This window comes from Diceros bicornis, chromosome 19, assembly GCF_020826845.1.
Source record: "Diceros bicornis minor isolate mBicDic1 chromosome 19, mDicBic1.mat.cur, whole genome shotgun sequence".
Lineage (NCBI taxonomy): Eukaryota > Metazoa > Chordata > Mammalia > Perissodactyla > Rhinocerotidae > Diceros > Diceros bicornis.
This window is the reverse complement of record NC_080758.1, coordinates 10,908,069-10,932,544: the sequence shown is the minus strand read 5'-3', so window position 1 is coordinate 10,932,544 and position 24,476 is coordinate 10,908,069. Positions and strand designations below refer to the sequence as shown.

Here is a 24,476-nt window from a genome sequence, read left to right as displayed (position 1 = left end):
AAACTTTAAAAAAAAATAAAGGAGTGATATCAGCAAGATGGCAGAATAGGGGTTTTCTACTGTCATTCTCCCACAGAAATTGATTTTTTTCCGGCTTTATTGAGGTATAATTGACACATTGTAAGATATTTAAAGCGCACATCATCATGAGCTGATATAGGTAGAAATTGTGAAAGGATCCCCCATCTAGTTAACTAACACACCCATCACCTCGCATATTGGTCTTCTATGTGTGTGTGTGAGAACATGTAAGTTGTGCTCTTAGCAAATTACAATTATATGATAGTGTTGTCAACTATAGTCACATGTTTTGCATTAGATCCTAAGACCTAGCCATCTTATAGCTGCAAGTTTGTACCCTTTTACCAGCATCTCCCTATTCTCCCCATTCCTCAGCCCCTGGTAACTACTTTTCTATGAGCTGGACTTTTTATTTTTTTCTTAGATTCCACATAGAAGTGACATGATGCAGTATTTGTCTTTCTCTGTCTTTGTCTTTCTTCAATTTCTTTCACATAGCGTAACGCCCTCAACGTCCATCCATGTTGTCACAGACAGCAGGATATCTTTCTTTCTCATGGTTGAATAATATTCCGTTGTAAATACATACCACATCTTCTTTATCCATTCATCCACTGACAGAAGATTAGGTTGTTTCCGTATCTTGGCTATTGTTAACAATACTGCAATGAACATCAAAGTGCAGATGTCCCTTCGAGATCCTGTTTTCATTTCCTTCGGATAAATACCCAGAAGTGGGATTGCTGGATCATATGGTAGTTCTATCTTTAATTTTTTGAGGAAGCTCCACACTGTTTTCCATAATGGCTGCACCAGTTTGCACTCCCACCAGCAGTGTGTGAGAGTTCCCTTCTCTCCACATCCTTGCCAATACTTCTCTCTTGTCTTGTTGATAACAGCCATTCTAACAGGTGGGAAGTGATATCTCACTGTGGTTTTGATTTGCATTTCCCTGATTACTAGTGATGTTGAGCACTTTTTCATGTACCTGTTGACCATTTGTATGTCTTCTTTGGAAAAATGTCTATTCAGTTCCTCTGCCCATTTTTTAATTGGATTGTTTGATTTTCCTATTGAGTTATGAGTTCTTTATATATTCTGGACATTAACCCCTTATCAGATTTGCGTATATTTTCTCCCATTCCGTAGGCTGCCTTTTCATTTTGTTGATGGGTTTTTTGCTGTGCAGAAGTGTTTTAGTTTAATGTAGTCCCACTTGTTGATTTTTTTGCTTTTGTGGCCTGTGCTTTTGGTGCCAAATCCAAAAAATCATTGCCAAGACTAATTAATGTCAAGGAGCTTACCCCCTATGTTTGTTTCTAGGAGTTTCATGGTTTTAGATCTTATGTTCAAGTCTTGAATCTATTTTGAAATGATTTTTCTGTATGGTGTAAGATAGGGGTCCAACTTCATTCTTTTGCATGTGGCTGTCCAGTTTTCCTAACAGCATTTATTGAAGAGACTGTCCTTACCCCATTGTATATTCTTGGCTCCTTTGTCATAAATTAATTGACCACGTATGTGTGGATTTATTTCTGAGATCTCTGTTCTGTTCCACTGGTCTGTGTGTCTGTTTTTATGCAGTACCATACTGTTTTGATGACTATGGCTTTGTAATGTGATTTGAAATCAGGGAGTGTGAGGCCTCCACCTTTGTTCTTCTTGCTCAAGACTGCTTTGGCTGTCCAGGGTCTTTTGTGGTTTCATACAACTTTTAGGATTTTTTTTTTCCTATTTCTGTGAAAAATGCTATTGAAATTTTAATAGGGTTTGCATTGAATCTGTAGATTTCTTGGGTAGAATGGACATGGGAAGTCTTTCCATTTATTTGTGTCTGCTTCAATTTCTTTCATCAATGACTTATAGTTTTCAGCATACAGATCTTTTATCTTCTTGGTTAAATTTATTCCTAAGTATTCTTTTTGATATATTATAAATAGGATTAGTTTGTATTTTGGATGGTTTGTTAGTGAATAGAAATAAAAATGATTTTTGTCTATCGATTTTCATATCCTGCAACTTTTACCGAATATGTTAATTCTAACAGTTTTTTAGTGGAATCCGTAGGGTTTTCTGTATATACTATCATGTCATCTGCAAGTAGAGGAGACATTACAACTGATCCCACAATAATACCAAGGATCATAACGGATGTCTGTGAACAATTATACACCAACATATTGGATAACCTAGAAGAAATGGATAAATTCCTAGAAACATACAACCCACCAAGACTAAATCATAAAGAAAAAGAAAATCTGAAAAGACCAATTACTAGCAAGGAGATTGAATCCGTAATCAAAAATTTCCCAACGAAGAAAAGCCCAGGACCAGATGGCTTCACCGGTGAATTCTACTAAATTTTTAAAGAAGAATTAATGCCAATCCTTCTCAAGCTCTTCCAAAAAATTATAGAGCAGGGAATATTTCTGAACTCATTTTATGAGGCCAACATTACCCTGATACAAAAGCCAGACATGGACACTACAAGAAAAGGAAATCGCAGGGTGACATCTGATGAACATAGATGTAAAAATCCTCAACAAAATACTAGCAAACTGAATTCAACAGCACATTTAAAGGATCAAGTACCACGACCAAGTGGGATTTATCCCTGGGATGCAAGGATATTTCATCATACACAAATCAATAAATGCGCTACACCACTTCAAGAAAATGAAGGATAAAAATCATACGATCATCTCAACAGATGCACAAAAAGCATTTGACAAAATTCACCATCATTAGGGATAGAAGGAATGTACCTCTACATGTTAAGGTCCATATGTGACAAACCTACAGCTAACATCATACTCAACAATGAAAAGCTGAAGGCTTTTCCTCTTAAATTAGGAACAAGGATGCCCACTCTCACCACTTCTATTCAACACAGTATAGGAAGTCCTAGCCAGAGCGATTAGGCAGGAAAAAGAAATAAAAGGCATCCAAATCGCAAAGAATAAGTAAAATTGTCTGTTTGCAGATGACATGATCTTATATATAACAAAGCTCTAAAGACTCCACCAAAAAAACTTAAAATAAATGAATTCAGTACAGTTGCAGGATACAAAAGAATCGGTTGCATTTCTATACACTAACAGCAAACTAGCAGAAAAAGAAATTAAGAAAACAATCCCATTTACAATAGCATAGAAAAGAATAAAATACTTAGGAGTAAACTTAACCAAGGAGGTTAAAGATCTGTACACTGAAAACTATAAAACATTAATGAGAAAAACTGAAGAGGACACAAATAAATGGAAAGCTACCCCATGCTCATGGACTGGAAGAATTAATATTGTTAAAATGGCCGTACTATGTAAAGTGATCTACAGATTCAATGTAAACTATCAAAATTCCTGTTGCAGCAGTGTACTGCAACAAATGCACCAAAAATACATGATGGGAAAGGGATAGTCTCTTTACTAAATGGTGCTGGAGCCAGCCCTGATGGCCTAGCAGTTAAAGTGGGGCACGCTCCGCTTTGGTGGCCCAGGTTCAGTTCCCAGGCGCGGAAGCACACCACTTGTCTGTCAGTAGCCATGCTGTGGTGGCGGCTCACATAGAAGAACCAGAAGGACTTAAAACTACACACAACAATGTACTGGGGCTTTGAGGGAGGGAGGAGAAAAAAGGAGAAAGATTGGCAATAGATGTTAGCTTAGGGCGAATCTTCCCCTGCAAAAAAAAAAAAAAAGCGTGCTGGGAAAAATAGATATCCACATGCAAAAGAATGAAAGTGGACCCTTATCTCACACCATATGCAAAAACCAACTCAAAATGGATTAAAGACTTGAATGTAAGACCTGAAACCATGAAACTCCTAGAAGAAAACATAGGGGAAAAACCTCCTTGATATCAATCTTGGCAATGATGTTTTTGGATTTGACACCAAAAGCACAGGCAACAAAAGCAAAATCAACAAGTGAGACTACATCAAACTAAAAAGCTTCTACACAGCAAAGGAAACAATCAACAAAATGAAAAGGCAACCTATGTAATGGGAGAAAATATTTGCAAACCATATATCCCATAAGAGGTTACTATCCAAGATATATAAGGAACTCATACAACCCGATAGTAAACAAACAATCCAATTTAAAAAACGGGCAGAGGACCTAACAGATGTTTTTCCAAAGACATACAGATGGCCAACAGGTATCTGAAAAATGCTCAACATCACTAATCACCAGGGAAACGCAAATCAAAACCACAATGAAATATCACCTCACACCAGTGAGGATGGCTGTTATCAAAAAGTCAAAGATAAGTGTTGGAGAGGATGTGGAGAAAAGGGAGCCCTTATACACCACTGGTGGAATGCAAATTGGTGCAGTCACTATGGAAAACAGTGTGGAGCTTCCTCAAAAAATTAAAGATAGAACTACCATATGATCCAGCAATCCCACTTCTGCATATATATCCAAAGGAAATGAAAACAGAATCTCAAAGAGATGCCTACACCCCACATTCATTGTAGCATTTTTCACAGTAGCCAAGATATGGAAACAACCTCAGTGTCTGTCGATGGATGAATGGCTGGGGGTTGGAGAAAATAGGGAGATGTTGGCCACAAGGCTACAGACTTCCAGTTATGAGATCAGAAAGTTCTGGAAACTTAATGTACATCATGGTGATTAGAGTTAATAAGAATATATATTTGAAATTCGCTAAGAGAGTAGATCTCAAGTGTCCCCACCACACAAAAAGTTAACTATGTCAGGTGATGTATGTGTTAAACAGCTTGATTTTGGTAATAATTTCACAATTTTTACATATATCAAGATACCATGGTATATACCATAATATATACAATTTTTATGTGTCAATCATACCTTGCTGAAGTCGGAAAAGAGTAAATGGAAGGGGAAGCCATTGGAAGGCTTTAAGCGTGAGTGTGACATGATCTGAGTTGTCTTTAAGCTCCGTCAGGCTGCTGTGTGGGCAGTGAGGTCAGGAGTGAACCAGGGCAGCAAAGGGGCTGCTCTGTCATCCGGACAGAAGATAAAGGTGGCCCCGTGGGCAGGAAGCAAAGAGGCGTGATTTCAGAGATGGACCCTCCAAGGCGTGCTGATGCGCGGGGCCTGAGGACAGCGAGGGATCCAGGGTCACTCCAGGTCTTGGGCTACGCGGCTGCTTAGACAGTGTTGCCGTAAACTGATGAGGATGACAAGGTGTGCTGGAGGGGGCAGGAGAGGAGACTGGGAATTAGGAAGATGGGGGCATGTTGAACTAGAAAGGCCTCCTGGCTGTCACAGTGGAGAAGTCCCACAGGCAGCTGTGTGCGTCTGGAGAGTGTAAATGTGAGGGTGCATGTACAATCTGGTGCCAAGATTGTCCTATGAATGCTTCTCCTCAAGAGCTGTCCTGATGGCATTAATTGCAGAGGGCTCTGGATCAGCTCTCCATAGCCATCCTCTGACACTTTGAGGACCAGCAGCAACGTGTTCCGGGGTGTTGCTTGGCAAGTTTCATCAATAGCTCATAGAAGGCCATGATCTCCTCCCTCCCCCCTGAAAAAAAAAATTAAGATCAGACTGTCATTGGATTTTGTGTCTGGACTTCAGTGCAGAGCCTCAGGGTTTGACATTTCTAGTAAACCAAGAATTCCCAGAAATCCTGGGATGGGGCAGGGGTTTTCATCTCTTCGGTGATGGGCCACTGACCAAGCTCGACTTCTGGATTTCACCAGGAGGGAGAAGGAAGAGACAGTTTAGAATGGGACGCCCTTTTTGGAGAAAGTTTGGTCCAACCTCCTTCATCTTTGCACCATAAAATGGCATGAAGTTTACAGCAAACTTGTCTCCTCTAGCTCATCACAGCTACTGGGGCTCCTCAAACAAACAACTTTGCTTTCATTTCTTAATGGTCCCTGTGGTCTATGCTTCCTTCCCAGGATTAGTTCATATGCAACCTGCTTCTGCCAAGAAACCAGTTTCCTTCCAATTTATGAACCTGACAAGCCTGCAAAGGAGTCAGCATTTTGTTTTCTCCTGTAAGTCTTAGTACTTAAATTCCCACGTTACTAGACCAGCGTTCTATTTCTACTCCTTAGCAGGAGACTACACCATGCTGTTTGTTGCACATAGCAAAGGGATGGTCACAGATTTGCAACATTGCCCCAAGGGGAGAGGTTGGATGCCCAGGTGTGAGTTTCCCTTTCGTTTCAGGATTTGAAAATTGAATAAGCTCAAAATTTTGGCTTTAATGATCCAGTTAGCAAAATTCAACACCTATCGGTAGAGCTCTGAATGTTTCCTTCCAGATATCAGGAAAATGTGGTCCAGCTTTGAGTGAACCTTAAATCTATCTCCTAAATGATGGGATATTGTATCAATAGCTAATGTTTACTATGAAGCACTCAATACCTGTGTGTGGAGGGGGTCTATTCTGATCCTCATTTTACATCTGGGGAAACTGAGGCATGGGCTGAATTTGATTGTGTTTATCAAGTGTAGCTCACATATAAATGTAGAATACGGATTTATTTTTTAAATGGCTGCATCATTTTATCCTTGTTTTCTGCTTACATTTTCTTCTTCTATTCAGGAAAAGTGGCGTAAGGTTTTCAGAAAGTGAGTTAATAAGAAAAGCACTTGCACACAGCTACAGCAAAAATCCTAAGGGGCAGAGTTGCCCCTAGGGTGTGTAGGCCTGGGCAAGTAGTTTTTGTGGGGCTGCTGTCTACGTAAGCAATTTGAGTCATCCTCAAATCAACTTTTCAGCACCATTCTGGTGGCCCGATCTCACATGATCCCACAAAAAACAAAAATCCTGTGCTGGCCCTCAGGAGCGATCTGCTCACCAGGAAGCTCTTTTGGAAGCCGGCTTGGATCCTATAAGCTGTGGGTTCTGGAGCTTTTTGGGGCACCTGGTTGACCTTGTGCCCTGATGAGAAGAAATGAGAACTAGCTGGTCCCAGACACCAGAGGGGGACTGTGGGCATTTCAATAGGTGCTTCCAGCAGCCAGAACCCATGCAGGACCTATATGTGCCTGGGACTCCCCGCTCACACGGTGCTGCTGGTTCCAGGCATGGGAAGGGGACTTGGAAGTCCCCATGAAGGCATTCCAAGAGTGGAGTCGTGGTGGGGTGGAGTGGTTCCTGAGCCTGAGGCCTGGGGCAGGATCCTGCTTCCCTGCGGTTAAGGGTAGCACTGCAGAGTGGGATGATGTTTGAACAATATTAAGATTTAAATAGCAATTACTTCCAAATCTCTTAGGTGCTTTAGCTATAAGGGAAAAAAGCTATTGTAAAGAGGAAGCCAGCTGGAAAGTTCTGGTATTTACAATAGCTAATTCTGTTTGTGGGTTTGATGGTAAAAGATACTTCTTTTTTTTTTTTTTTTAACTTTGGAATTTTGTAAGATGTTCAAGCAGAGGACTGTGTTTGCCTTCTGGGTGCCAGCTCAGCCCAGTTGGCTGTAAATGCTTGGGACCCTCTGTGAGGTGGCCCAAGGTGGACATTATAAATCTACTTTACATGGATGCTACTTTTCTAAAGAGGTGTAAAGACGCAGATGACAGCAGAGCTGCAATGGAGAGAGCAAGGAGAGAGTCGGACAAATCCAGGGTGACCTCTGTCACCTTGGGCAAGTGGCTTCTGAGCCCTAGTGTTAGATGTAAAATGGAGAGCACCTACTTCATCGGGCTGAGATGAGGAGTAACCATGCCCAGGGTATGTGCACACAAACATGTTCACGGCTGTATGAACTCAAAACGTACAGGGAGCAGCTGTTCTAGAGAAGAAAAGATAGACCACAGCAGCCATTGCTTTCAACTGTTTTATTGCTAAACTATCATGATACAAGCCGTATAAAAATACTTTACATATAGCAAAAATAAACTACATTAAACTGGAGATTAAAAATGATTTGCATAGGAATGTGATGTATTCAGCCTCCTTTAACAGTCAAGATTCTCAAAACCTATGCCTTCCAGCACTACCCCGTTGGAGAGACTTCTTTCTATTTGTTGGAGAACTAATTAGGACATTCTCAACATCCCCTCCCCTCTGAGGGCTGTAGAGGCGACAGGGTAAGTGAGGTTCTTGGACAAGATATTCAGGATGCTAAGCTTGTCCCAACCACAGCCTCCGTCTGCTCGGGCAGATGCAGAAAGCAGAAAGCTGAAAGCACCAGCTCTAACGGAAACAACATCATTAGCATCCAGTTCATCCAGACCCTGAACTAGGCAGGTGCAGTTGATTCTCATCTGCCAACAGCTGCATAAAGACAGAGTGTGAAGCCTTTCTTCCAGCACCCAACACCCCATCTCATTTTCAGAGGGGCTTGCTTAGGGAGCATCTCTGCCTCACCAATCACCAGAAAAGTCTGTTTTTAAACAAACTGAGTTAAGACTGTGGCGTTGGCTGTAACTCGAGGCACTCATGAAAGTTGAGGGAGACTGATGTTTGCAATCACAGTTTCGTGTGATGCTCTTTTCTCAGGCATGTAGCGGGAATGCAGGAAGACACCGCAGTGGCTGCTTGGGCTCCATGAGATTTAATGCCCAAGTCCCAAGCTTGGGAGACCCAAGGTTAAGTGTGTTGGGCACCTGCTACAAGGCTGACCTTCCAGACAGTGAGTTCAGGGACGTTCACCCCAGCTTGTCAAGAATGTCACAACCCCATGCCTCTTGTAAACGTGAAAAAAATTGTGAACTGAACCTCTGACGTTCTTTCAATTCCGAACAATAGAAAGCACTTAGAAAGTGCGTTTGGACATGAAAATAAACAAATTCAGCCTCCCTTCAGTCCAGAGGGACAATTAGAACACATTGGCTTCTGATCTAAATGCGACAGCTCCCATCCTGGCCAAGGCTGGCTTCCTGAGACGGAGGTCTTGGCTACGGGATGTAAACAAGAAAGGCTACAACCGTGCTTCCCAGTTCTTAGAAGGAATCAACTCGATTCATCCTAGGCTGTGCCTATGCTGAAAAACTCTGGGTGTCCTTTGGATAATGCGTAGGGGGGTGATCTGCCAGGATTCAGTCAGCTCTGTAAACATTAGCCTGGACTTAGAGTTCTGTGAACACGAACTCTTTTAGAATCCCACTACAAACATGCAGTTTTTCTTTTTTTAATTCAAAATCATCTACTGGATCACTTATTTGGGGGATCTAAGCCCTTTACAATTATTCTCAGTGACAAGATCCAGGCTTAGAGCTGAAAAACATCAGCAACAATCTCAAGAAACAGGTGGTTCCTTCTTCCACAAAGCCATCCCTCCTCCTTTCTCCGGAGCCGCGTTCTCCTAGGAGACAGGTGACAGGCACTGAGGTGGGGTTTTTTTTTTTTTTTTTTCTGGAATGATTAACAAATTTTCAAGAATACATCATTTCTCTTAGGGGAAAAAGAAATCATCAACATATATGTAAAAAGAGACACTTAAAAAAGATTTCTGACCATTTATAAATATTTTCTAATTCCAACAGGGGTGCAATATTTTGATGACAGATAAAAAGCATAAAAATACAGATAAGAAAATAAAATTTAATAACATACTAATTAATTTGGATTGCTATTATATATTATCAAGCAGCAGTATTTTTTGTACAATACAGGAAGACTTGCAAACTTTGGAAATATACTACATTCAGCAACATGGTAGATTTCTGTTGGAAGTGCTACATATTTACATTTCCTTGGATGTTAACAAGTGCAAACCTCAACCTCAGATCCTTCTAACACACCTGCGACACACACATCTTTACCACTTAGACATCGTTACTTTCTCGTTCTCCTAGAGGATCTTATTGCCTCTTTCCATACCGAAAATATTTCATGAGCAATTACTCTTGGCAAAACTTCCTCCTGGCACTTGTAACTGACAAAACTTTCTTGATAGCTGTCGGTTCCTAATAGACTTTCTCTTGCCTGTTTATGTCTCAAAACTAATGCTTTTGTTTCTCTTTCCTCTGCTACTTTGTATAGTTGTTTATGAAAGTGCTTCCTATAATATCCAGCTAGGATGTCTTAAAAAAGAGTTTGTGTGTGTATTATACACACACACGTACATATGTATGTACAAGAGTTTGAACTACCAGGAGGCCATTTCACTACCATGGTTAGAAGATTGATGGAAAATGCATTAGTCCTTTTTCACCCCATGCACAGTGAAGCTGAGTGACTTTGCTACAATAGCAGGAAGGCATTTGGGTAAAACATTCAGATAACTGAGGAAAAGCCAAATTCCCTCATGTGCAAAAGATGGCTCCTAGCCAGGTCAAGTGAGAACAAATCACTCACCAGACACTAACTCTTCCCCGTGAAGTCAATGTGGCTGGAGAAAAAGTTCTTTAGGTAAAGCTGCTCGTATAATGAGCTTTTTATTAGCAAGAATCTCGCATCCCAGAAGCTTTGCAGCAGCGGTCAACTTCTCACTGGCATTCTGTTTGTGGAAAAGAGTTTTGCTAAACTCTGTGCTTGGGGGGAGTGTGGCAGAAAGGTCCCCTGTTGTTGGGGGGAAAATGCTAGGTCTTGGCCAAAAGGTTACATAGGCCAAGGTGGGTGCAAAGGCCCCAGCTTGGGCATTCTGTCCTCTATTTAGAACACCAAACACACCAGGCCATGGTCACCATGACCTGCGCACCTGGCCCAGCTCTCAGGAAGGTGTTGCTCTGGGTCATCTTGATGAGAAAGCCAGGACTTAGAGAACCCACAGTGGGCCCTTAACTGCCATGATGCTCTTCTCAGGCCTTCTGCCCAGCAGATTTGATTGAGAAATCACTCCGAGGGTAGCCTTTTGAAGAGTGTTAGGAAAATCTATACTCTGTTGATTACCGGGAAAGCAGCTGAAAATGAATCCCCACTCGTCCCCAGGGTGTCTGCAATAAATGCAAACAGAAACACATCTGTGTGATAAAAACTCACCTGCCAAGAACTTTGAGATTTTATTTGTTTGCATCAAAGGAGGAAGACTCTGGATGACTCTGGGTGTGCCCAGTGGAGAGAAACAACTGGGGAAAATTCACAAATAGCGCACAATTGGCCTGAGCAGAGTGCATTCAAACTAAGGAATGTGTGAGTGGATCCGCATCTATTCGATGAGTCCTGTGCTGGAGAAGGCAGTGAATGCACACAGGTCCTGGGGCCGAGGGGAGCTTTAAATGGGTTCAGGTAAAAACAACCAATGACCTTTGGGGCCAAATCCTGAGCTTGAGTGTCCCACCTTGAGTCTAGGCCAGAGAGGAAATTCAGCCCTTTTCCTCTATCACGGGGAAAGCCACTCACAGAACGCTGACGCCACTTAAGCCAAAAATCGCCTCATCTCAAAACTGTTTCACTTAACAAAAATACCCTCTCTTTTTCTTTTTTTTTTTGGTTGCTTTAGCCTTTCTGCCATTCTTTCTCAAAATTTAATGCACATGCTTGAGATTCTTAACTACTTTATGGGCAAAGCACTCTGGTTGTTAGGAAGGGAGAAAGTGGGAACATCAGCAAGCTGGTGGGTGGCAGGGCTGCGGCGGCCGGGCGCTCGGCCGCCTGGGCACCTGCTCCAGTCCCGGACCGCGGGCTGCAGGGGAGGAGCCGCTGGCCGAGAAGGTGCCCCCTCTAGGCGCCTTTGGCCAGCTTTCTGAAGCAGAGAGAAATAAAACAAACGTGTACAAGTGTCATAACTTAACGCCGAGAAGTTTTAACAGGTGATCTTGTGTGGGCCAGACGGTTTTGCTTCCGAATGAGAAAACTGAGAAGTAAAGCTTGAGCTGTGGCCCAGCTGTGGCCGGGAAGAGGCGATGCCCAAGGATGGCGGTCCTGCTTCTCTGCGTGTCTTCGGCCTGTAAGCTGGACTCTTGGGCCACGTTCTTTGGGTGTTCTGTTTGACAACTCCTTTCCTTCAAAAGGTACAGGGGCTGTATCTGGGACCTGGAAAAAGGAAGGCAGGGCTGCCGTTTAATCACAGTGCCCACATCTTCCGCCCCACCCCAGCCCGGGCCCCCGGGCTCCGGTCACTCCATCTCGGCGCGGTCCAGCGTGCCGTCTTGTTCAGAACGTGAGTTTGGTCAGCAGGCACTTAAGGTGAGGACGGGACACCATTAAAGTCAACCGAGATGCTCTTTGGGATTTAAAACAAAAATCAAAGGCAGAGAGTTCTCCCTGGTGTTTCTAGAGAGAGGTGGCGAGCTCCTGAATGGAGAGTCAGCTTTCTGCCAGAACATGTCCCGCGTGTGGGCTCCGGGCCGGGAGATGTACAGGAAAGGGAACAGAGGTGGGGGCAGTGGAAGGCTCCGAGGGCTCAGCTACGGAAGGTGTCTTGCTAATGGCTTCTTCTACGTCTGATTTCTGGCAGGAGGTCCTGAAAACTCCTTCCTGATAATTTCATTAACTACAAAAGAAAAGAGAAAGAGAGAAAAGAGAGGAGGGGCGAGTGAGAGGCCACCACAAACACGGATCAGGTTAGCGTTCTAGAAGCTAAAACAATTGAGCTGTTTCTTAAAACACATTCTCTTTCTCTGCACTAATACATTTGACAATTTTTAACATGAGACATGCCTTCTTACATCGTGACTTTTTTTTCTGGATTATAATATTTTATGCTATGGATTTATTAGTGAAAATTGCCCAAATGTTAACTTTAAAAAATCGTTGCAGGGGGCCAGCCCAGTGGTGCAGCGGTTAAGTGCGTGTGACCCACTTCGGTGGCCCGGGGTTTGCGGGTTCGGATCCCGGGCGCGAACCTATGCACCGCTCATCAAGCTATGCTGTTGCAGCGTCCCGTATAAAGTAGAGGAAGATGGGCACGGACGTTAGCCCAGGGCCAATCTTCCTCAGCAAAAAAGAGGAGGATTGGCAACAGATGTTAGCTCAGGGCTAATCTTGCTCAAAAAAAAAAAAAAATCGTGGCAGAAATGGATTTGGGCCGTGGGGCATGTTTTAAGTAACATTCTCTCTGTCTTTTTATTTAATGCACTTCAGGCTCTCTAATGTAGACCAAACTCCTTCCATTATTATGACATCTAGAAAATACCTACTACATGACTAGCACACATTTCCTTGACCCACAAAACATACAGCTCTCAAAAGAGGGGCCTTTAGAAGAGAGTGGGTGGGGTGCCCCAGACAAAGCGTAGCCATCCATGTAAACGTGACCTCTCTTTCAGCACAACCAGGACCCCCCCCCCCCCACAGCTCCCCACCCCCTACACACACACTGGTGCAGGATCAGGCTGGGAGTCTTCTGAAGCAGAAAGTATCCTTGGTGGGGTTCTGGAAAATTTGGTCACCCCCCCCCAACCCCAGAAGGACTGTGGACCTCGCAGCAGGGACCCAAGAACGCAGCACGCGCCGCTGGCATCAGACGCTGGCCTCCCCCATTTGGGCCACTTCTCTGGGGCACTGGTTCCCGGAATCAAGGCAGTAAGGTCTTAGAGTAGTGGCTCCTGCAAAAGGCTTCCTTCCGAGTTCTTGGAAAGAAGCTGCTATCACTGGCAGCCCAGACCCAGGGCGGAGGTGCGTACATGCCCTAAGGTGTATCGACACCTGCGGTTTTGCAGTTGGATTGTGTAGACTGGCCCCAGAGGTGGGAGAGGAGAGGAGAGGAGGCAGACCCTTTTGGGATCCCATCAAAGGTGGATTAATCTTCCCCTCTCCTAGTTCTGATGCTGAATTCTTCCCACAGCCTCCTCCGACTTGAGCCTTCTCCTAAAGTTAGAGATGGACAATGAGCAGCGAGGGTTAACTGTTGAGCTCTGCCCAAAGCCTCCCCCTGTTCAAACCAGGCGTTCCTGGGCCTAGGGTGCTTCTCCCCAGAAACCCCTGCCGGATGAGTCTGCCACCCCGTGACAGAGGAGAGTGAACACAACTGCTTCCAAGCCGGATGAGCCGGTTGGTATGGTTGACCTCTCTGTGCTTCAGTTTCCTTGCCTGTAAAGAGGGAATCATGCTAGCGTGTGGCCTTTAGGGCTGCTGTGAGGATGAGGCCTGGACGTCCACACAGGCTCCCAGCACGCGCCTGGTGACTGGTACTCAGTGGCGTTAGCTGCGACGGTTGGTAACACCCCCACGCTTTGACCTCGGGACTGGGTTTTGGGTCAGAAGCCAGTCGGGCTCCTCTGCTGTTCCTCAGATGCAGGCTGGAGGCACGTGCAAGGCGAGAGTTCAGGTTCTGGAGCCAGAGGGCCAGAGTTAGAACCCCACCTCTGCTCTGTGCCTCAGTTTCCCCATCTGTAAATTGTGTACAAAAATACTAGCTTCCTCTGGGGTTGCCGAGGAGCTTGGATGAGATAGTATAAGTGACAAAGTTATCGCAGTGCCCAGTGTGTAGCAGGTGTTGGTTCGTAGAGTAGTATGTATTAGATAATGTATAAATGTATTAGAATATGATACATGTATGTGAATGTATGAGAATGTGTGTATTATAATCACAAACATTTCCGAAATGCGGGAATGGATCCATAAATAGGAACTCAGGATGAACTCCTATATTCAGCTAACCAGCGTTAATTAGGCACTTACTGTGTACCAGCTGACTCCCAGGGGCCCTAAACCAGGAACCCAGGAAGAATGGCACCCCCAGCCCCGCCCCTCCACAGACCTTGCCAGGGCCCTTTGTGAGGCAGAGAGGGAGGCAGTAGTGAAAGCAGAAAGGGGGGCGGGGGTCAGAGCAGCTTCACGAGAAGCTTTTCAAAGCCCGGATTCTGAAGGGCTTCCTGTTTTCTCAACCTAGGAAACGAGAGGAGTCGATCCTTAGTGGAAACTTTCCACAGCCCAGCCTTCTAAAAATAGCTGGTAGGCAGAGATGCTGGCACCTCGGCCCCTACAAAGGGGTCGTTTCCCTTCTCAGAACACAGGGCCTGTGGCGGGGGCCGGGATGGGGATGGACGCTGGGAGACGTGTCAGGCAGGCAGAAGTGGCTTTCCACTCCCTTCGGATGAAAACGGTCCTGCTTTCTGAAAGTCAATTTTGGGTAGGAGCTAATAGTGGCATCTGGAAACCTTCAGCGAGCGCCTTGCATTCAGACCTCACGCGGTTGGGTGGGGAGGCGGCTGTGCAGCGAGGCCCACTCAAACCCCACTGAAACCTCTCTGGGCAGAGGAACCTTCTCTTTCTGAAACCTCACAGCTTGCTCTCCTGGCTGTGAACGAGGAGAAAGTTCTAGAGCAGAAATGCCAGCTAGGGGGCAGCTACTCCAGTGCAGCCACATCAGTCTGAAAACACGGGCTCATCAATTCCATGACGTCCACCATGAACTCTCTCCCTTTGTCTTCCCCATCTTTTAGTGGGGAGGAGGTCTTCCCCGCTCAGCCCTGTCACCACCTCACTCTCACATTCTTAGTCTCACTACCTCGCTCTGCCCCTCTGCGTGCTTACGAGCCCCTTATCCAAAAACCCCGCTCTGGGCCCGCCCTCCACCTGCTTCCCCAGAGGCCCCATAGAGGCCCGGCGATCTGGTCCCTGCACTGCCGGTGACCTCGCCTCCTGCTGCCCTCCCCCGCTCACTGCACGCCAACCACAACGGCTTCCGTTCTGCACTCGACCATGCCCAGCTCGTGCCTCAGAGCCTCTGCCCTGGCTGCTCTCCTTCCTCCCTCCCTCACTTCATTCAAGGCTCTGCTCAAACACAGTCTCCTCCTCTGGGAAGCCTGCCCTGGCTGCTATCTGCAATGCCCCCCACGCCAGTTGTGCTCCTCCCCCAATCTCCTCCCCTTACCAGGTCCTGGCAATTTGCTTGCTAGTGCTTTGTTTGTGCTCTCGTTTCCCGCTGTATCCCTAGGGCTTCAACAGCGACTTGGTACATGGGAAGTACCAACATGTATGAACGGATGAGAAAACAGAAGCGTAGAAAGGGGTTAAGTAGCTTCAGATCACAGTGTCAGCACTGGGGTCTGTCCCCAGGTCTGGCCCTGAGGTCTGAGTACTGAACCACTGCTCTGTATCAGTGCCATCAATGTTTTATTCATTCCATAAACTTTTTGAGCATCTATCCTATGCCAGCTTCTGTACCTTTCCTCCCACCTCTTCCTAAATTGGGCCACATGCAGTTCTCCAAATAGACCCTCCCCCAACACCACCTTCTCCTAGAAGCCGTCTCACAGTCCTGCCGTGGGGCCTTCACTCCCTCCAGAAGCAAGTACTGAATTCTCAGAACGCTTTGCTTGCCCTTCCTGTGCCAGATTATTTGAGTCATCCGTATCCCCACTGCAGCACGCACACAGCAGGTGCCTAATGCATGCATCTTAGCCCACCACAAGGATGCCACACCATCAGCCTAGATCGCTTGATTTAGGGAAGCTGATTTTCCGCTGTTACCCAATTGATGAATGGGTTGTTGGTCTGTTATTTGTCTGGCGCCTTTCTCTATGCAGGAATATAAGCCATTCACATTTATTGAGGGCTAACTATGTGCCAGGCACTGTACTCAGCACTTAGTTATTTCTCACACCAAACCTCGTTTTACAGATGGGAAATGGAGACAGGCACTCAACTGCCATAGCAGGTGAAGGGAAGGGATTAGGATTTGAACCCAGGGCCTGTTGTATTAACCCGTACAGTATATGGCTATGTGACTGGTAAAGAGACTGTGCTGTGAAGTTCAGTAGCACAGTCTTCTGGGGGCCCTGAAATCTTCAGTGTCTTTCATGTGAACCAGGAAAAGGCAAGGGCAGGCTCTGCTAAGTGAACAGCGGAGGCGGCCCTGTGCTGAGTGGTTAAGGTGGTCACTGAGTATCACTTTCTCAAAACAGAATTGGGGCCAGTGGTGTTGAGTCTGCCACAAGTACCTCTGACCTTTTATTACCCTGAGAGAGAGGCACTGTGATGAAAACACTGATGAACTTGTCACTCAGGGGTGATGTCTAAGCCTGAAAACTAAGGCTGAAACCAGAAAGGAAAAGATGGACAGATTTAAAGTTGTTTCTCTTTAAAACTTTAAAGAAGAAATCTCTGATATATTTTCAGTACATATGACAAACGGTCATTCATATATAAAGAGGTGTTACAAATCAACAAGAAAAATATAATTATTCTAATAAAAATGACTGCAGACAGAAAAAGAAGAGAATAGACCAGAGGTCAACAAACTTTTTCTGTAAAGGGCCAGATAAAAATATTTTCCATTTTGTGGGCTCTATGGCCTCTTACTCAACTCCTCAGCTGTGCTTTGTTCACGTGAAAGCAGCCATAGACAATATATGAGCAAATGGGCATGGCTGTGTACCAATAAAACTTTATTAACTAAAACAGGCCAGGGGCCGGATTTGGCCTGAGAGACATAGTTTGCTGATCCCTAGTATATACCAGTGGCAAAAAAGAAAAGGAAAGCAGAGTGTTTTCTTTGCTTTTTTGGGATGGCAATCTGGGGAAGCCAATGCCTCTTACTAGTATTGTTCCTCAAACAATTCTGGGTTAAGTTGGTGTTAAATTTCTAAAAACTGCATTGATTGCTATTAAAAATCCCACTCTGCCCCAGGAATTTTCTGATTCGCTTGAAGGCCCGGACACCTGCATGCTGACTTCCTTCTTTTAGCCAAGCTCAGAGGTTCTCAAACTTCAGCTTGTGAAGAATGGCTGCTCAGCGTTACATACAGAAAACCACACAGATACACGCTGGGTTCCCCTTAAGAGATTTTCAAGGATAATTTTAATTCTAGGACTTTTCCCCTTAACTGCTGCCTTTGGAACTTAAGCCCCCGAGAAAGAAGCAACAGGCAGGAGTGGATAGACCCCTGCAGCTTCTCTCCCAAACCTCAACCATGTTTTCTATGATTCGGTGAGATCGTGTGAGTTCCCACACGAGCCCGAGAGCCTGGGGCCAGCCACCAAGGCCATGGCCTGAAAGACACTCCTCCAGCTTGGATGGGATCCAGAGAGGCTGCGTTCTCCAGGCCAACTCGGAGTCTCAGAGCCGACAAGGGTGCAGGCCCCCTACTGCCCTTCTCCTGCACACCTCGCTGAACTCACTCCCGAGACCCAGGCTTGGGGCGAGATGAGAGGGCTGGACCTTAGGATGCTGAACCAGAAAGCTCACCAAGTGTTCTTTCGTCCCAACTGCTCTCAGGTAGAGCTCCTCTCAAGGCCAAGAGTGACCTCCAGGCCGAGACTGTGCCCTGAGCGACAGCTCTGCTTTCCCCAGGAGCAGTGGAAAGGGGCTGGGGGGGAAGACGGCCACTGGCCTCGGGCCTGCCCCTGTGACCTTGGAATCAAAGCTGAAGTGATCTGTCCTCTGAGAACGAAGGTCCCCCAGGGCTCTGCTTGTCCGTGCTAAGTATCTTCCCAGCCTCTCATCCTCTCCCATCCGCCCCGCACGCTCTGGGGGCACTGGAGAACACTGGAGAAGAGCTTTCCAGAGGGGCCAGACTTCAGAGGCTCAGTGAAAAAGACAAAAAAACCCTTGATAGGCCTGTGGCCTTCAGCCGTGGGTGGGGCCTGAAGAGGGCCTGGTGGTAAATCCCCTCCGAGGCCTCGCAGAGCAGAGCTGGGCGCTGGGAAGGCTGAGCCAGCCGCCCGAGTTCCCAGGCCCTGCGAGGTCAGAAGTGCTGCCAAGTTCTAACATGAGGGAGGGAGGCAGCCCTTTGACAGCTTCTCTGAACGGCCCACACTCTCGCACTGACTTCAGCTGCATTTTTGTCATCTTGATTCCTTGGACGTGAAGCCCCCTGGAGGGAGCCTGACACCTGGTGGGTGTCCAGCAAAAGTTCGCTGGTGTTATTATTGCTTTTGACTGCAGTGCTGACAGTCCCTGCTGGGGAATGTGCCAGAGAAACCCTGCCCCACCAAGGGCTCACGCCGGTATTAGGAGGCGTCGCAGCCCCACCCTCTTGGAAACAAGGTTTTGGGGTGTCAGCTCCGCTACGTGTGCTAACGCGCACGGCATCTGCTGGTTAGTTTTACTGGGTTTTCAGAGTGAGCCATCAGTGTGATGTAATGAACCCACTTTCACTGACCAAGGGGCCATTCAAAAGCCACAGCCCAGCGAGCTGGGAAGTCGGAAGCAGACGGGTAACCCAGCAATGCCGACGCTGGCTGACTTCCGGGGGGCACTCGCCATGTGCTGGGCGCTTACTCCAATCAGAGTGTGCAGGGGATGCAATGACAGCTGGGGCACAGAAAGGTCAAGTGACATCCTCACTGTCCCACATGGACTCTATACCCAGAGCCTCCTGACACTGCGTTGGCCCAGGATCCATAGTCACTCAAGGAGGATCAGCTGCCTCAAGTCAGGTGAGGGGCTCCACTGAGCTCAGTGGGAAAACCACGGCTCCACCCCGGTCGCAGAAGCTGGGTTCACATCCAGAAATCAGGCAGCGAGTTAACGCCCCCAAAGTGCACAAGAAAGCCCCTGGGAAGAGCTGGAGCTTCGAGTTGATGAGATCAAAATCAGAAATTACCTAAGCACAGGGCGCTTCTCGGGTTTTCTGATCTACCTGCCCTCTCTTGTTCCCAAGGGCAGAACAGCCCACCGTTGATGGAGAGCCTGACTTAACCGGATACGCCAGTCAAAGTCTACAAAACCAAGGAGCTGGCACAGCGCAGGAGCAGAACTTGCAAAGACGGGAACAGGGCATGCCTGCGTTCTTCCTAGGACGGGGTGATGGGGCCCCTGGGAGAGCATGCAATTCCCAGAGCCTCGTCCCCCCTTCTCCCCACCCCAACTTTGAGCTCCAGCCTCACAGACGCAGAGAAGCTCAGGGCTGTCCCCCAGGGGTGTCCACTTCAGAAGTGGTGGGGCCCAGCCCTCAAGAGCAGGACATGCTGTCTGTGAGGATGGTCAGAAGACGAGGAGAGAGGGCCTTCAAGGGTGTAAAGTTTTCTCATATGAAAAAAAAAAAAATTCAAGTTAAGGAAACACACAGCTGGAAAACAAAAGGAGAGGCAGAAGATAGCAATTACCTTTAACTTTGATTTCTCGGATCAAAGATCACAGTCATTCTGTTTCATAATATGTTTTGTATCCAGCTAAGGTGTGTGTCTATCAGCTCTGAAAAAGATTTGCAAAACCATTTTTGAGAAGAAAAATCACCTTTGATCTCTATTATGCTTCCAACTCATGCTAATATCATCTCTTTAATGAATACCTCTTAACCTAGGGCCACTGGGAACACAGGACAGAACTTAAGCCTCTGGCTGTATGTAGTTTAAGCCCGAATTCTGTATCATTATAACATTTGTGCCAGAATTAACCCAAAACCAGGGTAATAATCACTGAGACGAGGGACTTTGTGCAAAGAGATGGGGATCTGAGATCAAAGTGTATGGGCAAAATTATGGTGGGCTTTCTTTGTTTTTTTAAGCTGGAGAGGACAGTATGTCATGGAGTTTCAAATCATGGCCAACTAAAAGGAGAACATAAAAAAGCTGGCTTCTGCTGCGGTCAAAGAAAGTCAGGATCTACTTAATTGTAACCCTCCCTCAGGCTTTCCTAACTGCTCAACTTGACTCCCTCTTCCTTCTTACTAGACACACAACCTCAGTGGGCACGCAGATTCACAAGACTGCACATTTGCTTCCTGTTTTTTTTGGTCGACAATGAAAACAGTTACTATTTTTTACAACCCCTGCCCAATCGGAGCACTGAAGGCACTTAAAAAGGGGACGTGACAGCAGGCTACTTTACAAGCCATTCTATGATATCACATCTTCTCCTCACTTTTATATAACAGTGAACTCCCCTCCAGGGCTGTATCATGCCTACAGCGTTCAAAACGCTTGTTCCCTCAATCCCCTTTGACCAAATTATAAGGCTGGAGTCCATTCTGAGCGCCTGACATAGAAATATTTTCTGGGATTAATTTCCGACAGGGATGATCCAACTTGTACTCAATGCAGCTTTATCAGCATGAGTAGGTAAACCAGGATGCTCTTTCCAGAAAAGGTGTGAGCTCCCTGAAATCTCATCTTCAAGGCAGAGAATACCCATTAATGAGATCTTTCCGGCAGTTCTGCAGTTACAGGCTGGGCTCCCAAATGCTGGGCTGCAGGAGGGTTGGTTTGGTTGGGCCCCGTTGGGGTGAGTGACAGGCTGCTGCGGCCCAGGATGAAATAGCCACCTCCCCTCTCCTCCTCAGTAGCAGCTATAATCACAGTTTGGATCCTGTGTGTCAGGCTATCTCTTGAAGCAAAAAGGTCCACTCTCCAAAATCCCAGGTGCCTGTGGCCCTAAGGCCATCTCTGTCTCTACTACACATCGGCTCGTTCCAAACCCAAGAGCAGAGGCACTGTCAGATCACTCACTCAGGGCCTTGAGACACCGCCTGTATCCTGCCAATGGCCCAATGAATGTCTTCAGCCCAGACCTCACTCCCGAACTTCGGACTTAGACATCTAATTGCCCACTGGGCATCTCAAACTTAACATGGCCAAAAGCAATCTCCTGATACTCACTCCCACCCCCTCAACCCCCCTAAAAAGAAGAGCCTGTTCCTCTAATTCCCATTACAGGAAACACACTCCCTTCTTCCTGTTGTTCAGGCCAATCTTGGTCATAGCCCACATCCCCTCCATATGTAAATGCTTCTGGATCTACCCTCAAAATCTATCCGGAAACTAACAGTCTCTACCACCTCCTGTCTGGATCACTGTCCTGGCCCCTCACCTGTCGCCCTGCCTCTGTGCCGGGGCCCCTGGTCTGCGCCAACGGCAGGGTGGTGTCGTTGGAACTTAAGGTAGAGCATTCGGCTCAGTGGTTATTCCCAGAAAAAATAGCTCCAAGGTGCTCTAATGGCCAAGACGTTTTCACTTTATCCACATCTACTCATTCAAGTAGCATTTAGTAGGTACCAGGTGCCACGCACAGGCCCAAGGTCACAGCCTTGGAGCAGCAATTCAAACCGAGGTGGAACCCCAGGTACCAGGCTCCTAACACCAGCCGGCCAGGACCCGGGGGCTTTGAGGGTGGGTCTCAGGGGACCCAAAAGGCCAGAACCCAAGAAGCCAAGCCCAGCTCTATCTCCACTCCCTGCCCCTGGTCACGAGTTCACAGAATTAATACAGCAGCAAACTGACAGGTTTGTCTGTGGCCTTTTGAGGTGCAGCTTCCTGTTTAGTCATGAAGTTTCACTCCTTAATTGTCTGTTTCTTGGTGGAAGAGAGAGGCAAAAAGAGTCAGAGGAAAGGCCTGTTTTAATTCAACTAAAACCCAAAATTCAACTCAAGACCTAGACGCCCACCAACCATCCTCCTCTGCAGGCGGCTGTTTGCACGTCTCATTTAATCCTCACGGCCATCTCCGGGGGCCGGTGGTGTGATGCCCATTTCTCAGGTCAGCTTACTGAGGCAGAGAAAGATGGAGTGACTTGTCCAGGAACAGCCCCCTGGCTCTGGGCATAGCCAAGATGTGGCCCCAGCTCCATGGCTGCTAGTCCCAGGCTAGGGCCTCCCCATTTGGAAGATCGTCAGGCTGCCCTGGGGGCTGGGTTAAAATGCAGATTAGCATCAGAAACCCTTGGAACAAAAGCATTCTGTCAGTACATCTGTGTAAGTCTCACAGCGTCTCACTGAGCCTCAGTTTCCCCATAAAATAGGGATAAGAACACCTCCTTGGCAAGGTTGCTGTGAGGATTAAATGAGATGATATAGTTGGCTTATTGGCAGGTGTTTATTTTTAACTCTGCAATAGGGCCCTCTGAAGAAGAAAGACGGGAGAGTGAGAGAAAAAGATGTGGAAGGAGACAGAGACCAGTCCAAGACAGTCCTCTCCAACAACCAAGAAGACAATTCTATTTCCCTCCACATTTCAACAGGAAGTAAGTTCCACTGATGAGTGCGTCTGTTCTGGTCAGTTGTTAGTAACGGGGGGTGGACATCAAGAGCTACCATATGCTGCCTTAGTGATACCTACAAACCCTCCCAAGGACAGGGTCCTAGAATCACTGCCCCGTTTTGTGGTCTTTTATGAGGCTAGAGCTGAAGAGCTATACAGTGATGTTGTCTTTTTGCAACCCTAGGCATAAATCGGGGAATCATCCCATCAGTCTGGGGATTTGATGGTAACAGGTTATGGATTGCAAGTGGTTCACTATCATCAACACTGATCATTAACACGAAAGCACAAGATGTCAACAGAGAAAATACAGACAAACACACAGACCCAAGAATCTGTCACCTTGACAAATTATGCAACTAGCTTCCAGCCTTCTGAGCATAGGCATGCGTCTTTGAATGAGATGGAATTAGATGGGAAGACCTGTGTGCGTCTGTGTCAGGGAGCTGATGCGAACTAGAGAGACCAGTCTAAGGTACGTTCAGTTTGATGGTTCTACAATGAAATACTGATGTCCCTCCCAACCGGCGGACAACCCGCTCCCATCTCCTCCTTTCTCCACTTCTTCCGTGATTACACATCAGCTTACAGTCTAGGGAGAAACAACTCGGACTTTTCTCTGAGCTAAGCTGCCCTACAAGGAAGGACTAACCAACTGTGTAAACTCAGACCCCTTCCGCCTCATCCTTTCCTTCCATTCAGCAGAACATCTTCTGACTAGAGGCAGCTAAGCTGCACCTCTCCTGTCAAGCAACCACACAGCTTCTACGGCAGCAACCACAGCAGGGAGAGCGTTCGAACAAACCACGGCTTACTTCCTTGTCCTTCTGCCATTTCTTCACGGCCTCGACTCCAAACCTCTGCTCGGTGGCCTCAGCCACAAAGCAAGCACTGCAAAATAAGTCATCGCCTTTTTTTTTAAACAAAACAGAAGCAAAAGAAAAGCACTTGTTACTACACCCAGTTGAGAATCGGGAAAGAAACAGTGATCCAAACCCACAAGTCAGCCTGCGACCACAAATGAGATGATAAAATAAACACCTAATTGTTTGGGAAGCCATCTTTCTCTTTGGGGGTTGGAGGAATTAACCAAGCTTTTATGTGAAGACATTTGAGTTTGTCTGTCCTTGTTTATCCGTGAGAGATGGCCCTGAGGCTGGGCGCGGGGGTCAAACCCTCTGCTGGATGAGCAGGTGGAAGCCTGGAGCAGCAGGAAGCATTTCCATCCTGAACCACTTTCCTCATGTCACAGAATTGCAAAAAACTTCCTCGTGACCTCTTGGAGGAGGTCCAAACCCCCGCCTGCCTCGCAAGACCTTTGCTTCAAAAACCAGCATGGCCCTGCTGCTTGGAAAGGATTCACTGTGTAGCTGTCGAATCACCCAGCACAGCCTCCACCTCCCCTTCCCATAAATTCACCTTCCAGATCATTCGATGTCCTCCCACATATGTCATGACCAGCTCACAGCACAACCCCCCGCCAAAAAAAAATACACAACCACACATACACCCACACATTTCCAAAGCCCAACATAAGCCCACATCCTGTAAGGAGGCCTCCTGACCACTTCACGCTCCTTCCATGATATCTTCCCCTCTGTCTTATGTACTCTGTCTTGAAATTTCCCCCCCTAAAAGATTTCAGCCACATCTGCCTTCCCCTTGAGTCCTTCAGCCTAGTTTATCAGAATTGATGGCCCTGCAGGCTGACTTCCTGGGAGTGTAGGCCTGTCCCCACGTGCCACTGGCAAGCCCTCAA

The 24,476-nt window shown here is 46.5% G+C and overlaps 1 protein-coding gene across 2 annotated transcripts in view; it reads right to left on the bottom strand.

Annotated features, from left to right (window-relative positions):
• Positions 1–7,799: 7,799 nt before the first annotated feature.
• The window catches only part of NFATC2 (nuclear factor of activated T cells 2), a 144,386-nt gene continuing 127,709 nt past the window's right edge, over positions 7,800–24,476 (bottom strand). The window contains exons 10-11 of one of the 2 annotated variants that reach the window (XM_058562462.1): positions 19,849–19,936; positions 12,283–12,346 (exon numbers count right to left, since the gene is read on the bottom strand). In XM_058562462.1, the coding sequence (XP_058418445.1) occupies positions 19,893–19,936 (44 nt within the window). In that variant the 3' untranslated portion in view covers positions 12,283–12,346; positions 19,849–19,892. Of the gene's footprint in view, positions 12,347–19,848; positions 19,937–24,476 lie in introns of both variants that reach the window. The other variant, XM_058562461.1, reaches the window with a different exon arrangement.